This window comes from Garra rufa, chromosome 8 (genome assembly GCF_049309525.1).
Source record: "Garra rufa chromosome 8, GarRuf1.0, whole genome shotgun sequence".
Classification (NCBI taxonomy): Eukaryota; Metazoa; Chordata; class Actinopteri; order Cypriniformes; family Cyprinidae; genus Garra; species Garra rufa.
The window spans coordinates 11,144,242-11,162,881 of NC_133368.1; the positions used below are offsets into that span (position 1 = coordinate 11,144,242).

The 18,640-nt window shown below is 34.7% G+C and overlaps 1 protein-coding gene across 1 annotated transcript; it reads right to left on the minus strand.

Moving 5' to 3' along the window:
* Positions 1-1,705: 1,705 nt before the first annotated feature.
* chmp2ba (charged multivesicular body protein 2Ba) lies at positions 1,706-17,977 on the minus strand. Its single transcript, XM_073846111.1, has 6 exons — positions 17,837-17,977; positions 13,678-13,769; positions 9,432-9,626; positions 6,850-6,952; positions 4,130-4,236; positions 1,706-3,716 (listed from the first exon to the last, which is right to left on the minus strand). The coding sequence occupies exons 1-6, from the start codon at positions 17,868-17,870 to the stop codon at positions 3,597-3,599; spliced, it is 651 nt and encodes a 216-aa protein (XP_073702212.1). The 5' UTR covers positions 17,871-17,977; the 3' UTR covers positions 1,706-3,596.
* Between the last annotated feature and the right edge of the window lie 663 nt (positions 17,978-18,640).

Genomic DNA, 18,640 nt, shown 5'->3' on the forward strand with positions numbered 1-18,640 from the left:
GGGGTCACATGACAGAAACAACCAATGGGAGACAGACACATGGAACAGGGGAACCAATGAAAACATGACACAGACAAGGGTGAAGCATGGTGGGTTAAGGCAACACATAACATAAAGGGTCCACACTTGGAGTGCCCTCTAGTGGGGCTGCCTGGCACTCCGTAACAGTAACTTAATATTGTAATGCATTACTTTTAAAAGTAACTTTCCCCAAAACTGTTTATTACTACCAAACAATTAATGATAATTATCTGATCACTCGAATAATCATCAGAATAATCGGCCGATTACTCACTTACAAAAAATAATCGTTAGTGACAGCCCTAATAATGACTTAATTCAATAATTCTTCACTTCCAGTTTATTCCGCCTCGTGAATGTGGCCGACTGTGATGGTTTGTGTGGAATGACGCAGAAGAGATTAAAGGGATAGTTCACCCAAAAATGAAAATTTGATGTTTATCTGCTTACCCCAAGATGTAGGTGATTTTGTTTCTTCAGTAGAATACAGACGAAGATTTTTAACTCAAACCATTGCAGTCTGTTAGCCATATAACATAAACAGACAAAACCAAATTAAACCCTGTGGCTCCTGACGATACATTGAGGTCTTGAGACACCTAACGATCGATCTGTGCAAGAAACTGAACAGTATTTATCATTATTTACCTCTGATCCACTGGAACATTCAGCTGTTTGAAGCTGCTGAAAAAACAGCATATGCTGGTTAGGTATGTTTTGGTGCTGGGATGCTGGTTTATGCTGGTCCCTTGCTGGTCCTACCAGCATAAACCAGCAAAGGACCAGCCTAAATCAGCTAAAACCAGCATCCCAGCACCAAAACATACCTTTTTTTCAGCAGGGGCATGTGTACATCAGCCGGTGCACAACACGTCAACGTGCTCTGCCAATGTAGTCAGTGAAAAATCATCACTCCCAGATGAGTTCGCACAAGGAAACATAATGTTTTCGTTTTTTAATCGGTTGCCAGAATCAGGATAAGCACAAGTAACTACCATTTTGAGAGGTCAATATGCACTATGATTCAGAGATAAATAATGATATAAATACTGTTCAGTTTCTTGCACAGGCCGATCGTTTTGTGTCTTAAGACCTCAATGTATCGTCACAAGGCGCAGGGTTTAATTTGGTTTTGTCTGTGTATGTTTTTTTACTCTTGAAGATTTGGTAACCGTTGACTGCCATTATATGACTGCAACAGTTTGAATTAAAAATGTGTTCTACTGAAGAAACAAAGCCACCTACATCTTGGAAGCCCTGAAGATAAGCAAATAAACATCAAATTTTCATTTTTGTGTGAACTATTCCTTTAATTGTTGAATTAAATTATTTTTGTTTTCTTTGCACACAAAAAGTATTCTCGCAGCTTCTTAACATTACGTACATTATTTAACCACTGATGGACTATTTTAACAATGTCCTTATTATGTTTGTGTGACTTGAACGTTGTATTTCCCTTGCTGTCTATGCAGGGTCAGAAAGCTCTCGGATTTCATCAACATACCTTTATTTGTGTTCTGAAGATGAACGGGTTTAGAACGACATGAGGGTGAGTAATTAAGGACAGAATTTTTATTTTTGGGTGAACTATCCCTTTAACGGTTGTACAAATTTACTGATGGTACAAATCGTTAAATGCTGAAAAAGCATTTATTCACTAGTTATTCACACCAGTCACACCAGCTATTCACAAATATGAAGGTACTTTATTAATTAGAAAATCAAATCAAAGCATAAACTGTACATTTATATACACACTGTATTGGTTAGTATGGAAAAACGTTATTAAATAGTGCTGACAAATACATGAAGATGATTTTGAAAGGAAAAACTGATACTGTTGTTCTTCTGAAGATTTTAAAATGCTTTGTTTGATATCCAATTGAATAGACTCATAGTCTGAAGCTTAAAAACTGATCTGTGACCATTATACGCTATGTGATTTTCTGTGAAATCGACTGCAATCGACAGTTCTACAGACTGACTTTCAGCAACTACTGGCAATCAGGGTAAAAATCTGTAAAACAAAAAGGTCTTGTAGTGTACTCAAGCCTTAAATAAAATAATTTTTTTTGATAGACTGACATGGTCAGCAACTTACACAATCCAAACTGATATGGCAATACAGTTAACAAGACAAACGAAAGTTGTTGCAGAACAACATGAGCAGGAGATGTCAGTAACACATTTCATTCACACAGTATTGTTCAATACAATACTAAAATCACCTGAAACATTGAATTCAAGATGAAGATCTCCCTGATGAAATTAAAATGAATAATTAAGAAATGCAAACAGGGTGTGAAAACTCACTGGATTGATTATTTCTCTTCAAAATCTAAAAAAATTATTCTGTTATTTTCACAGTATTGACATGGTATGATTATATGTTGCACATTATTCAAGTTGTATCATTTGGACCATTCTGAAACTACAGTTTGTTTAGTTTTTTTTTTCCTACCAAGACCATCACTCACCAAGTGACTGAAGGTCTCAATGGTTGCACTGTTTCAAGGTTGATAAGTAAAGACTTCATCACATTATCATTATCATATCAACAAAGATTCTCATGCAAAAGATTATTTGTATGTATTCAAGAGTTTAGACCAAACTTCACTGTGAAAAGGAAAGCTGTTTTCCTTAACTTACTTCCTTAAGTCATACAAGACCTAAAAAGACAAAAAATACACTTAATGAGCAATTGTACCTAACATGAAATGAGATGATTAGCCCTATAATACGTGGAAATCCCATAAAGTAGCAAAATCTCCAAACTCCCCAATGTTTATGTACATTTAAAGGATTTAAGGACAATTCATCGTCACAGTAATAGCACCCTTTAAAGTGAAAAGAAAGTGTGTAATTTTTGCACACTAGCAGCATCAAACAGACTTGCAAAAATAATGGCTGCGCCCAAAATTTGTGCCAAAAATTTGTACTTTTAATAAGTAATTACTTTGCCTAAAGTATGTTCTAATAGTATGAATGTAATCAAAGCATAGGCCTACTACATTCATCATGTTGTTATTGCCATGTGACCTACAATCATTTGTGTTGCAAATTAACAAATTCTCTCCTGTGGCCTCATGGGAGAGTAAAGTGTCCATCATATGTGCACTTCATCTCGTCTGAAAGTAGTAGGTCACCCGGGGACTTTTTGCCTAATTTTTCTGTTCGTAAACTGTTTTTCACATACTATAAAGTATGCGATTTTAGATGCAGCCATTGACTTTTCAATTCCATCCCCAAATTTCTCATTGGCCGCCCAAGCAGATAGCTTCGCCCCAAGCTCACACTATTGGTTGAGCCGATGGTGTGCCCCACCCAATTATGATTCTCAAACAAACAGTGTGCAATTCCATTTGGAGCTACTATTGGTGCAAAAATTACATCCTTCACTTGTGCAGATGATTTGTAGAACATTTTGTCAGAACATCTCAAATCTGCTGTTTATATCTGACCACTGAATCTCCTCCAGTTACTCATTTTGCAGACATTTTTCCTTCATTTATTACTTAGACACTCCCTGTTCCCACTATGAATTCAGTCCTTTGGTTGGCAGTGTGTGCACAGGTTTAGTCCATTCCCAGAGCCTTCAGCTGTCTCTCGATCTCTGCGTCTGAGATGGTGGCCGCTTTAGACTTTGCTGGGGAGGCGCCAGGGAGGATCTTTCCTGCTGAGGGGGCTCTTACCATCTGTGGAAACAATAACAATTGGAGCCCTTTATTTGAGCTGTAAAACTTCAGATTTCACAGATCACCTGGTGTTACGACTCTACCAGCATAAGCCTCCGTTTAATTGTTGTTTTAGGCAATAGATGTGGCGCCAATCAAATATGATCATTGTTTATTCCAAATGTTCTACAAAAGCCCAAGCACTTTATTTGAGGAAAAACAGGACAAAGAATCTGTGGAATATGGTAATATGAGAATTACATTTTGGCTCAAGGGAATACACATCTGCTGCAATCAGATGCAGTGATTCTGCATCTCATGAATCTAAAAAAAGGCCTACAGTAATCACAGGCACAGCCAGAGTCCAGCCATCTGCTGAAAGCCGCCGCTGGTGCCATCGCTACAACAGAACAGATAGAAAGAAAGGGTCTTACCTTTCCAGCGATCTCTATGCCGATCTCATCCAGCACCTGGTTGACGATGTCCTGGCTTTCTTCCTCATCACCAGATTCATCAAATATCTCATCCAGTGTATCGTTGACTGAGGACAGAACGTTGTAAAAGTTGGTGAAATTTGAAAGAATAACCCAATCTCTAGTACGTCTGAACCGGTCTGAACTGGTTTTGTTTTAGGATCCAGATGCAATGAATGTTTATTAAATTCAATTGGATAAATACTTTGTTTGCAATGTATGAGATTAAGCATTGTGTCCGAATAGTGAATCTATATTTGGAAATGCATGGAAAATGAGTAACCCATTATTTTTTTTATTAAATACCCATGTTATTTTTGATTTGCTTCAGGAAATAAAAGTCGACTCGGAACCCTCAACTAGGAGTCATGCAATACCAGGTCAATCAAAACTTCTTGCAAACTTTATTTTTTTTACGTACTGTGGCTTCTTTATTTCTTTATTTGCGATTACACAAATTTTTTTACTAATTTGAGTTCTTTACTTTCCGCATTAGGGAGTGTTCACACTAGTAGTTTGGTTCATTTGGTCTGGACCAAAAAGGAAAATGATACATTTAGTCCTCGTCCACTTAGCATTCACACTGGCATTTTTGACAGCAAACGTAAAAATACCACACTAATAGAGCAACTACACCAGAGTTTGGTTTAATCAAACCAAACATGACAAATGTGAACACACCATAGATCACCTGAATAATTTTCTTCTCCCATCGGTTTGGTTTTGGAATTGCGCCAAAGTCCTTTTAAGACAAGTCATGTCACTCGGCGGCCATCTTTGAAACGCCTCTCGGGCATCCAAGTGCAGCTCCTATCTCTTTGAATGGGGAAACATCAAATTCTCCAAAACTGTTCGCCAAACTTACGATTAAATTTCATATTTGAAATCTCCAAAGAAATCCAACAAGAACTGCCTCATAAATATAGTTCCTTGTGCTTTAATAGCGTTAAAAAAACGCTTATTTTTCCGGCTAGATGAGCCAGTGCGCATGCATGCGCAGTACTGAGCGCACGTCTTAGAGCGCCGACTGTTTCTATAGCAACCGGGACTTCTAACTGCAGCTGCAGTGACGCGCTGACTTTACTCATCAACGATTGGCTCTTTCACTAAGAAGCCATGATGACCGTTGCATTTTTCCCCATTCAAAACTACATGAGTGACATGTCTTTGGTATTCTATAGTCTTTGATTGCGCTCTTACGCTAATTTACCCTGTTTAGTAAAACTAGCCCCTAATCTTGTCAAATGTGTGGTTAAGTACTGCCACTCCATAGTAAACACAGAGTACATGTGATTACAAATCTTTAAAGATAAAATGTAAAAAGCGAGTGCATTCAAAAGCGATTTCAATGACCCGCATATTATTAGCGGTTCCCTGATGGCCGCAAATTAATATTCAGTATAATAACTAAAAAACATAATTGCGAGAGAAATCATTGAAATATATTTTCTTCTCCCATCTCGCAACGTTATTTACCCTTATTTACATGCCATTTCCTTTCTGAACATGTTTTTTGTATTTGGCCAAATACATTTGTACATTACATTTGTAACTGTTCAAAGATATTTAGAGGTTTGATTGAAGTATTCATTAGCAAATAACTGTCATCATTTTTGTACAATATGTGCTAAATGGCACACAAAAACAATACACCAACCCAAATACGTGCTACTATATACATTTCTGCAACACCATAATTACATAAGTGAAATGTCCAGAGAGTGGCACTAAAACACATCTTCAATATGGTGGCATGTTTTTATTTTATTGGTACAAGCGCGTATTGCTGCGTTTTTATTATGCTGCTTGAAGTATGTATTGCGGCTGTTCAGAAGTCAAATATCCAGGGAGTGTCGCTAAAGGTTAATGCTCTATCCTGTTGGAAATATCCCCTACACCAAACCCAACCCTAAACCTACCTAATAGTGCTAACAAATGCAAAAGTGATATAAAAACACATTTGTTGATGCAGCTGTGCTATTTTCACATCTTTATTTGAGCTGGTAGTCGAACTGTAGTTTCACTGTGGTTCGTACCAGAGCTCTTCATCTCTATTCATCTCTCAACATGCATATGAAGCTGTATATGTGACGACAATGTTCAAAAGTATCAGTTTTCAAATTGTGCAGGATGTAACAATTGTTTTTTTCAGTTTTGCAGAAATGTATATAGAGGCACGTATTTCCAATGAGCCTATGTTGAATATACAGCACACAAAAACTGTGGTTGGTCACTTACATGACACATGAACCGTCTCTTCCTTTCTAAATAGGCAGTTTTTGGCTACAACACAGTGCCAAAATTGTTAATTGCACAATAATGAATTTGGACGGTTTCAAGTTATCTGTAGCCAATAATTCACTGCACAGAACTCATTTTGTGCACAAACTATGCCCTCGTTGCAATGAGCCAGTTTTAATGCAGGCTCATATTTTCTTTTAATTTATGCAGTTTTATACATGGTTTTTGAGGAGGAGAGCATGTCACACAATCTGTCCAGGCTGGCATCTACCTAATGTGGCTGCTTCAGCCAGGCAATAGATACAATGTGCCAAGGTTTATACATAAGGTTTATACATAATTTCTTTCCCCTCCTGAAAACCAACCAGAACAGATCCGTCAGTTAAGTATCCCAGATCCAAACTCTAATGTATGAGTGTCAGGCACTTTGAAAAACGTACTCATGTCCTCTGTCATTCCTATTTTTAAGTTCTCCTTCTGGAAGTCCTGCATCGTCTGTAGCGTCTTCTTGGGGTCCAATCTTTTATTGACAGTCTGCATAGTCTGAAAGACAGAAAGAGTTCAAGCCATCCATCAAACTCCCAGAGAATAAATAGAGCATCCTTACGGTGCACAAAACGGTAATAAAAATAACACAAGCGCTGACAAAAATCCACCACGGGCGGATACATTTCGAATGCAGCTCAACATAAATTTCAACTTCGCAGCATTTGGAGAGAAGGGGGAGTACAGTAAGTAGATGACACAGAACATAAAAATAGGTCGCATGGAGAGAAGTGTGTTTTACTGTCCCTCTGGGCTTCTCTCAAGACACACTTATCTCTCACACAGGAAGAGTCCTATCTGATTAGACAGAATTATTTACACACAGCCTCATTATCACCCATCTCATATCTATTACACCAGCTACCGCCTTATGACTGACTACAAATCCCATGATGCATTCACAATCAGGTGAGGAAATATTAATAGCTTCCTTCCTCATACAATATGGATAGGATACAGACACTGAATCTTTTGTGGGAGTACTAGAACGGCTTGTAAATGAGTGCAAAAAAACAACACCCCATCAATGGACAGTCAGAGACAGAATTTAATTGGCTGAAATTGCATTTTATGTGATGTCACTACATGCCTGTAATGACTGGTAAAGATAAGACGTGCTTTGTGAAATGCACACTGTGTAATTTTGTCTCCTTATTCAACAAAATAAGTGAATAAACCTACCCATTTCATGCAAAATTGTAAGTGTAACAATTAGGCATAAGACAAAAGCAAGATTTTAATGCCATGTGAGCAGCTGAGACTATTCTTATGGCAAAAGCTGTGTTGTACAAACTTTATTTTATGCAAATTACATATATAGATGTATATATTAAATAAAATTTTGATATATTTTCAATATATTACTGATTAGTAAATTATCGTAATTACATTTTTTAAAATCATCCAGCAGGGTTATTATAGTTAACTTAATCTAAAACTAAAAACAATAAATTACTCCAATTTCATTAAGTAAAGAACTATTTTTTTAACAAAAAGGGTATATTTTATTAATTTTTCATTTTAGTTTAATTTACAGTTCTCAAATAACTAAAACTGTAATTAAAATGAATAAACACTTTTTTTTTAATTTTTAAGATTTTTAATGTTTTTTAAAGAAGTCTCTTCTGCTCACCAAGGATGCATTTATTTGATCCAAAGTACAGCAAAACAGTAAAACTGTGAATATTTTTACTATTTAAAATAAATGTATTGTATTTGAATATATTTTAAAATGTAATTTATTCCTGTGATAATAAAGACATTTATAATGTTACAAAAGATTTCTATTTCAGAAAAATGCTGTTTTCCTGAACTTTATATTCATCGAAGATTAATAGTTTTCAACATAACAATAACAAATGTTTTTGAGCAGCAAATCAGAATATTAGAATGATTTCTGAAGGATCATGTGACTGGAGTAATTACGCTAAAACTAAAAATTCAGCATTGAAATTACAGGAATAAATTACATTTTAAATTATATTCAAATAGAAAACTGTTATTTTAAATAGTATAAATATATTAAAATGTAGCTGTTTTGCTGTACTTTGGATCAAATAAATGTAGGCTTGGTGAGCAGAAGAGACTTCTTTAAAAAACATTAAAAATCATTAAAAACTTTTGACTGGTAGTGTATACAACAAAAACATACAACCAAATGACAAAAATGCTAATTAAAGCTAATTAATTGAAATGAAAACAGAAAACATAAAAATTTAAACCAGCTGAGACAAAAAACTTATAAAAATGATTTAAAATGCATTTTAACAGCTCATGTTTGAATTCCAATGAGGAGGTTCCTTAAATTCTAATCTAATCTAATCTAATCTAATCTAATCTAATCTAATCTAAAATAAAATAAAATATAAAATATAAAATAAAATAAAATAAAACAGAGTGTTTTAAATGTTGTGAAAACGTTACATTATTTCTATATTAAAATCTAAAACTAATCTAAGATTTTATTAAACAAGCCCTTAAGAAAGCTTACTCAAAACAAAGAAACCCACCATATACAGTGCATTTATAATGGCCTTCTGGTTGATTGGCATCACATTTATTGAAAAAAATAGATAAGCCAATTTATTCAGCTGCTATATTTCAAATTCTGTTCAAGCATCATAGGAAAACCCTAAATGAACAGTAATGAGGACAGTGTGATTCAACACATAGAGAATGCCCTGATATGAGATCTTTCTAAATGTAGAATGGAAACTATAAAAACTGGGTCACAATAATAGCACTGAAGTAAGAAGCCCCTCAACGACACGATAATTAAACTCTGTTTAAGGATTCTTTTGAAGTTCTTCGCTACATAAGGGATTCTGTTTTTCCAGCACTTCCCGGGAACACATCAGGCTACATGTGAATAATACAGAGCCGTCGTCAGGGGCTGGGGGAGAACTGGGACTGAGACTGAGCCCTGTGATGAGGGGATCCCACTAAATAACTGAAATAACTGAATGAGCAGTCTTACCTTCGCTGTGGTGGACATGGCTCCAGCCATCTTCATCTGAGAGTTCATGACTTTGGTCTGCGTAGACATGGACGTGACTTTAGAGCTTACAGCATAGGTTCGGTTCTTCTGTTTTCTGAGCTGTACAAGCTGTTTGGCTAGTATCTTGCAGGCATCTCGGTTTCCAGTCTTGGCCATTTTTTTGATTTCCATTTCCTGTTAAGAATCAACACATCCAGTGAACAATGGCTGTTTCTTCACATAGTCGGAACAAAAATGAGCTAAAATGGCTATTAGGACAGACCAATAAGTCACAGAGACGTGTTTCTTTACATTAGTAAAAGTCTGAACAGCTCTGTGCCCTGAGGAACTTCAAGCAATTAGGTTTTTTTTTTTGATGTAATGTAGGAAACTAAGTGTGTGTTTGTGTCTTCAGAGATTTCCCATGAGACTGTGTGTTAGTAAGGGTGGCCTGTCAGAATTAAAGCCTGAAAGCCACTTTCAAAACCTTACAAACAAACCCCTTATGAGCACTGCTAAAGACTATACTGCTGTCTTTTCACACCATGTGTAGAAAACAACTAGACAAATATAGCTGCAAGCAGCAATTATCATGGTTTAAGGCAATTATGCACTTTAAAAAAATGACATATTATTTAGCAAGCCTGTAACAACCAAAATCAATGATTTAAAAAAGCATTTTTGGCAAATCCAGATCATTCATCCAGACTGCCATGGAAATATGATTTTTAACGTTAATGACTTTTATAGCGCTACCTATGGTTGGACTGGAGTAGTTCACAAAATTAGTTTTTTAAATAATGTCAAATATTTAACGAACAATTTGATCGAGAGCAGTGGTCCTATAGGTAAGTTGTTAAGTTGTTTATAATGAGATTGATCATACAACGTGCAGATCTAGTGTATGCATGAGTATATCAAAATTATCTGCAATCTGAGGTCATTTACCATAGAAATATTTTGTTTTGAACTGTTGTAACGCCACCTGTGGTCCAGTCTCCATAAAACTTTGCATGCCTGTATGTTTAGAATCACCTGTCGCATGCGCACACCTAATTTTGTGTAGTTTTGAGTTTTTGTTTAGGATTTATAGGCTTTTAGGTAAATTTGGAGAGGCCCCTTTTCTAAACGACCCCATTATAGCTTCTCAAAGGGTAAATTTCTAAATTCTTTTTGATATTTATTGACCTAGAAATACAAAAAAATTACTATACTGTAGTACTGCAGTGTTTGTTTCCAGATTGAGTGAAAAATCTAGAACTAGTTTGCAAAAGTAGGTTCTCAATCTTTTAAGAAATGATTAGATTGAAAGTAGTGGTTCTAGAGACAAAGTTGTCCAAAATGAGGAGTTCTATCGTATGATATGAATATCGCGTGTATGTGTGAAAAAACGTGCAATGTACAATTGTTTGCACCCTTGAAAAATGCGATATTGCCCCCAGTGGCTGATTTCTTTCAAATTTCTCACAGACCTTTGGGGCTGCGAGTAAAACAGGCTCATTAAGTTTCATTCCAATTAGCCTCCGTTAATCTTGATAAATAGGTGCTCAAACTTCATCGGCCAATGGCAGCCATGTTTTTGGAGTTACGCAAATGTCCTTATAGACATTTGTGGCACTTTAAACCAAAACTGTGCTCAGCGATGTTCATGTTGATAGGACAAATGGTTGCATATGTATAGCCATTTTTTTTCTCTTATAGCACCACCAAGTCACCAAGCTCTTCGTTCAGGAGTTATAGGCATTTTACTAAAAGTAGCCACTGTACATAATCTACAGAATGTTATGTTGTCTAATACACACACATTGTATGTATTCTGACAGCACTGCACAAGCTGGTTAGCCAGGGTTCAAAGTCTAAAGCGCGAGGGAAATCTGCATGATGAGAATCATTCATAAATCTGCTGCTGTCAGCAAAAAGTAGTACTGAGGTGTTCTTGCGGGTTTCTGCCAAAATAAAAGTCAACATAATTGTTAACAATCATTAGAACTGCTCTATTAATACATTTATTATAACATTCTTCTTTGCTCAGCAAAGCTTAGTCTTAAAAATGGCCAAAGATTATTTTTTTTACTAACTTGTTTATTTTAAGTTAAATTGTGCGTTGTTAGTAGGCTATAATGTTCAGTGTTAAATAAATATTTTGAAACTGTTGTTTTGTAATCGATGTTTTTTCTTTGAAAAGCAAGACAAAACTGTAAAAAAGCAAATATTGGCTATTTAATGTATGCAATAGTGAAAAAATTGGCAAAATACATGGGAAAACATGAAAAACGGTGTTCGGTAATCGGCCTTTGGTCCAGTGTGTAATTTTGTTCGGCTTCGGTCAAGAATTTTCATTTTGTGCATCCCTAAATTATTGACATTTACTCTCCAGAGAATCTTTCTGTACTGGTTCAGTTCCGACTGGGCAGATAAACCTAAGACTAATTCGCTAAAGTTGTAATGTAGCAATTTTGCACTATTGATCGCTGTAGCTCCCCATTAGGCCAATGGGGCAAGCCTTGGTGATGTTGTCAGCGGTGTGAGTACTACCATCCTTCCAAGATTCAATTAGTTTTACATGGAGATTGATGATCCTTGTCCATTCTAACAATTACAATAGGGTTTCAGTGCTCACGCTTGAATCTGGCAAAATTTATTACTATTAAGCCATTAGTAGGTTGACATTGCAAAGAGAATAAACATGTCCAAAACACTGCTCTTTTTGAGAGGTCTGACACGTAAATTTCAGTTTTAACCAATGGCTTTATTTATCAAGGATGCATTAAACTGGTCAAAAGGGCAGTCAAGACGTCAAGACAAAAGATTCCCATTTCGAATATGCTGTTCCTTTGAACTTTTTTCATCAAATAATCCAGAAAAAACACATGGTCTCCACAAAAATATGAAGCAGCACAACTGGTTTCAACGTAGATAATAATAAATCATTTTCTGAGCAGCAAATCAGCAAATTAGAATCATTTGACACTGAGGACTGGAGTAATGATGCTGGAATTTCAGCTTTGAAATACAGAAATAAAAGACATTTTAAAATATATTCAAATTAGAATTTACCTTTAAGACAGTAATTATTAAATCCATAATGTTCTTTTAAACATTTACCTCAGCAGATCTTCTTCTCTTATGTGTGCTTTTAATGTTAGTCTCTCAGGTAAACTCATGCTGATCAGCTAAACAGACACATTAGACAAAAACCCTAATGACACATACATTAGAGCAGGTGCTGCACTCAGCTCACATGATGCCTGCTAAGCAAAACGCAAGCAGCCACATTAACTGCACACACACACACATACACACAGAGCACTGCCCTACTTTAACACGCAACGGCATTGCAAGACAGCTTCTGAGCTACTGCCAATGTTTACCTGTCACTAACAAAATATGACTGGAATAGGGCATTTTTTACTGTTCCACCATGATAAAAATGATGTGCCATCATTATAAATATTCATGTATAGAGAGCTGAGTGAGATGAAGCTATAGCATCAGGCCTATTAGAGATGTTTTATTGTCACGTCAGCCACTAGGCAGCACTATGGATTGGAAAACTAGAATAAAAGTGACAGACTGATGTGCTTAACAAAACCCTTTCAGAAAGGAGATAATGAAAAGCATGACCCACTTCAGATGACTAATAATTATCCAGCCGTTGATAGATATGATACAATCTGAAGCAGGTTTTTAAGGGGTGAACAAGAGAAACAGCTCACCCAAAACTGAAGCCATTTCATAATTTGCTCACAATCCAAAAATTTCCAGATTTTGCACCCCAGATCTTCAATGTGTGTGGGATATTATAGCAGCGGCACATGACCGCCCTGCAGCTATCTTTCAATATAGGTCATTTAAAAAAATGTAATAGACAACAAAGCATAACCATGTCTAATTACAATAAAGATGAAGAAAAAAAAGAACCCCTCTTGGGAAGCAATTATGCACATTTTAATGTTTACATAGAAACAATTAACTTAAATGGAGGGAGTGAGCAAGATTGTTGGATTCTTCAGAGCTTTAAAAGTGTGGTGGGCCGACATGAACGCTCATGTGCATTGAGCGATGAACAGCTTTTAACTTAAAAAGCTATGAAGGCAATGCATCCTACCTGTTTCTAAGTGCAATTAACAGGACGATCTAAAAAGAATTAATTAGCTTACTCTTTTCTTTGATGCAATACAAAGAAGCCAAAGAGGGGGAAGAGGTGGACGTTGGGAGTTGAAGTCAACTGCTTTGTTCCACTTACCATTTGCCTCTCCTGTCTCTCCAGGGCAGCTCTGTCTCTGGTGATTTGTCTCTGGGTGCCTCTCAGCTCTTTGGACTGCTCTTTAATGATATCTGTGACAGGATGGGGCAGAGGAAAACATGCAATAAAACCGTCTGGAAAATCCTCATACAGTTCACTGATCTGAAACTGAGAGTTTTTTCTTCTCCTGTTTTCCCCTCCTCCTTTAGTCCCTCTCTTATTCAGCCACAAAAAAAAATGTAAAGGCGTTTGGATGATTTACTAAATGTTTCCACAGTAACAATGCAAAAGTTCTACATTTTATATACACATATATTATATATTTTATACAATATTAGTCAAAAGTTTTTTGAACAGTAAGATTTTTAATGTTTTTTAAAGAAGCCTCTTCTGCTCACCAAGACTGCATTTATTTGATTCAAAGTACAGCAAGAACAGTTACATTTTGAAATATTTTTACTATTTAAAATAACTGTTTTCTATATTAATATATTTTTATTTTATGTAATTTATTCGTGTGGTCAAAGCTTAATTTTCAGCATCATTACTTAAGTCTTCAGTGTCACATGATCCTTCAGAAATCATTCTAATATGCTGATTTGCTGTTCAAGAAGCATTTATTATTATTAATAATAATAATAATATTTAAAACAGTTGAGTACACTTTTTCAAGATTCTTAGATTAATAGAAACACCAAAAAAAAAATCATTTATCTGAAATAAAAAGCTTTTGTAATATTATAAACTATACCATTCAAAAGTTTGGAGTCAGTTTCATTTAATGTTATTTTATTATTTTTTGGAAAGAAAATATAGAAATGAAAACTTTTATTTAGCAAGGATGCTTCAGATTGATCAGAAGTGAGGATAAAGACATTTATATCATTACAAAAGATTTCTATTTCAGATAAATGCTGTTCTTCTGAACTTTCTATTCATCAAAGAAACCTAAAAAATGTACTCAGCTGTTTTTAACATATTAATAATATAATGTTTTTTGAGCAGCAAATCAGCATATTAGAATGATTTCTGAAGGATCATGTGACTTGAGTAATGATGCTAAAAATTCTTTGAAATCACTGGAATTTTAAAATATATTCAAATAGAAAACAGTTGCTGTACTATTTGAGTCAAATAAATAAGGGTTGGTGAGCAGAAAAAGACGTCTTAAAAAACATTAAAAATCTTGTGACTGGTGGTGTATATCGTTTACTGTTTAAAACATTTTTACATATAAAAATAATACTATTATTCAGTAGGGATGCATTAAATTGATCAAAAGTGACAATAAAGAGTTTTACATGTTACAAAAAATCCTTAGAAATGTAAAAGTTAAGACAATTTTTAAATGTCTATTTTTAAAAACAATTATTTCAAGTATAATTTCTATAAAAATAAAAATGTTAAGCAACAGAACTGTTTTAACATATATTTTAAAATCAGATAAATAATACAAATAAATAATGTTTCTTGAGCATCAAATCAGCATATTAGCTTGATTTCTGGAAAATCACATGACACTGAAGACTGGAGTAATGATGCTGAAAATTCAGCTTTGGTTTACAGGCATAAATTAAATTTTACAATATATTCATATATTAAAACTGTTCTTTTAAATTGTAATAATATTTCTCATTATTACTGTTTGCACTCTAATTTTGATCAAAGAAATGCAAAAAGAGGCTTGGGGAGCATTTGTTTTCATAACTCTAACTTTAAAAATATGAACCTAAGAAAATATGATTGGTTTGCAGGTACAAAATGTCACAATTGTGTTTTTTTTTTGCTTTATACTTGTTAAAAAAAAATTAAAAAATAAATAAATAAATAAAATTTTTGTATCTCATATATACAAACACAAGTGCACTTAAATGGGGTTGATTCAGTCTCTTTTGGATCTGAATAGTGCGTTAATGAAATGTGCTTTCATGAGCCTGGGGGAAAAACTATTTGAGAGCAAGGCCAGCAAGATCACACTCTTCCTGTTTTCACGCATTTAATGGACAAGCTAAACACATGCACTGAACATAAGGTTCCTCTTCATACTGCACCTCAAAGGATGGCAGAGAGTCCAGCCACAATGCCCATAGGGAAGATACGCTCTCCTACACAGCAATCAGCCCAACATGTGCCCTCATTAATGCCATTCATACCACAACATCCCGAGAGGTTAAACAGCCAATATTAGAAGCAACAGAGGGTGTATTAGGAGGACAACGGGTTAAAGAAAATAAAAGATTTTTTTTTTACTAAGTTAAATTACTAAGTAGTGAAGAGTGGAGTCTTGTAAAGTAGTTGTAACTATATTACAAAAAAAATAAGTAAAATGTATAAATTATATTGTAATTTATTTTTTAATAATTTATTAAAAATTGTAAAAATAAGATAGGAAAAGGAAAAAAAACATGCAAATGATTAAATAAAAAGTAGTTTGAAACCAAATCATAAAAAACGAATATATATATATATATATATATATGTAAAAAAAAAAGAAAAATCTAATTTAAAATTCTGAAAATAGGTATGAAATATGTGTTAAATGTATGAAAGTAATACATTTGGATAGAATTCCACAAAAAAGTGAACCAAAAACTGAATTAGTGTTGTACTAAAATAGTAAAAGTACAATAAAAGTTACAAAAAGTTTGTAAATATATTGTTTTGCATAATTATCATTATAATTGTGTTACTCTCCCATCTCTAAACCTTGATGAGAGAGAGTTTGTGTACACGTACAAGTCTACGCAAAAGATGACGTGTCGAAAACGTAATATTGAGGGAGGGTTATCGTCCACAAAACTCGCTGAGCTAAACCAACTCTGCCATCTGAGAGGATACTTTGGCACGATGACGCTTGGCTCACCTTGGCACGAAGGTCAAGAGGACAAAGGCTCGGGAATGATAGGAATTCAACTTGACCATGAGAACAGCATCACAACGTGAGTAAAAACCATAATTGATTCAAATGATCTTCCCGTCAACTCATCTGCTTTACTAATAAACATCAGTCATTTATTACAGACTAAAGTGTATACCAAGTGTATGAGTCTGTATATGCAGAAGCTATTTTTATATCTGATAAAAGCAAAAAAAAAAAAAAAATCTCTCAAATTAGGAGGGTGACAATGCAAAAAAATGGTAACACTTTACAATAATGGGTCATTTGTTAACATTAGTTAATGTAATAACTAACATGAACAATACACTATTTATTTAAATATACAGTTGTTCATTTTTTATTAATGCTACTTCACAGTGCATTAACTGATGTTAACAAAACTTGTGATTTTAATAATGCATTAGTAAATCCTAAAATTAACATTAACTAAGATGAATAAATGCTGTAGAAGTATTGTTCATTCTCAGTTCATGTTAATTAATTTATGTTAACTAATTAACCTTATTGTAAAGTTTTACCCGAAAAAAATCTAAAACAAAGATTTATGAACTGTATGAATAAGTTATGAATTAGTGTTTCTATTATAAATCATTTGAGACAGGTTTAAATGGAAGTGTTTGAAAGATACAAAGGTCAATTAAGTCTTGAGGCAGATAATCTGTTAATCTAACCAGGTAACGATGCCAAATATTCAGATTTCGATTTGATTTACACAATGCTGTTCATTTAGGGAATGTTTGCTTTGCATGTTGAGCTCTCAATATAATAAACATCTATACTAATAGCTAATAAAAAGTGCTTGCAACAACTGTTTCAGTGTAAAAGAATCTAAAAAGGACCTGACTAATCTTGATGGGTGGCTGTATTAGGCTACTTGTTACGAAGAAATAATGTTGCGTTTTTCTTATGGTACAGTGGATAAAGTAAATAAACAAACAAAAAAACTTAAATGTAACGTTAAATGATTTTATGAATTAGAGGGCAATGCATTGATCATAGACAGACACGTGAGTACAACTGTATCATAAATGTATATGAAACACCTGTTATTATAATAAAAGTAGCTACTGTTTATGTTTTAAGAAACACTTAATGTAGCAAATATTCCGGTTTATGACTGTGACCTCCGTACGTAAAAATAACAAAACATGTGAAACCAGCTGATAAAGTTTCAAAAAACGCAGCAGGCAGACAGGTGTACATTATAACTGAGATCTGACCACGAAAAACTATAATAAAACGAAAAACAAAGTGACTTACCGTCAACTGTCTTCTTTTTAAACAGAGATGCCATGGTGACTCAATTTAGACTTTGTTTTTCTCTTTAATTCTAAAACAAAACTAGTTTCTCTGACTAACTGCCTGAGCCTAACTGACTATCGATCCACTCAAAGGTCTCGATTTCCTTGTTGGGAAGCACAACTGACTTTCCAGCACATGATCCCATTGACTCACGCAGAGCGTGACGTCACGGGAGAGGAGTTTGTGGTGCAGTTCATCTCGCGTCCTGCGGGGGGCGGTGTCTGACTCCACAAAATGCTCTTCTCTCTTCATCAACGAGCTTTTGTCACGGTCAGCAATTCAGCACATGTGGGTGATTGGCATTTTCAGCAGTGTCCTGGAGTGTAACTTGCTGTAATTCATCTAAAACAATTTCTTCTGTATTATTATACATGCAGTTTTTATGAACTCCCAGTAATTGAGTTTTTGTAGGCTAAGAAATGAATTCGTCACACGGACTGCAGGACAATTTAAAAATGGAGTAGACACGACCAAATGTGATTAAATGCTGGCCACCTTTCGCTTTCAAATCTAAATAAGTCATTCCTGAATTATTTCGTTTTCACAGTGTTTCAGTATCAAAATAATTTTTCTCCCGCACTAAAATTGTTACCATCACGCAGTATAAACAAAGCCTTATTCTTAAGGAGTATCCATCACTCCAGTTGACTTTACAGCAGGTTATAGATGCCATAGCATTGTCTATTGGCAAATTTAATATTCTTATCAATTTTACGCTCCATCCAGCTGAACAATTTGTGGCTGGGTTCCTTGTGGGTGTAA

Excerpts from the sequence above, each read along its gene's own strand:
- chmp2ba (XM_073846111.1), bottom strand. The coding sequence starts at position 17,870 with ATGGCATCTCTGTTTAAAAAGAAGACAGTTGACG. Across the intron at positions 13,770-17,836 it reads TAAAAAGAAGACAGTTGACG|ATATCATTAAAGAGCAGTCC; the intron begins GTAAGTCACTTT and ends ATCCTGTCACAG. Across the intron at positions 6,953-9,431 it reads CCATGTCCACCACAGCGAAG|ACTATGCAGACTGTCAATAA; the intron begins GTAAGACTGCTC and ends TCTGTCTTTCAG.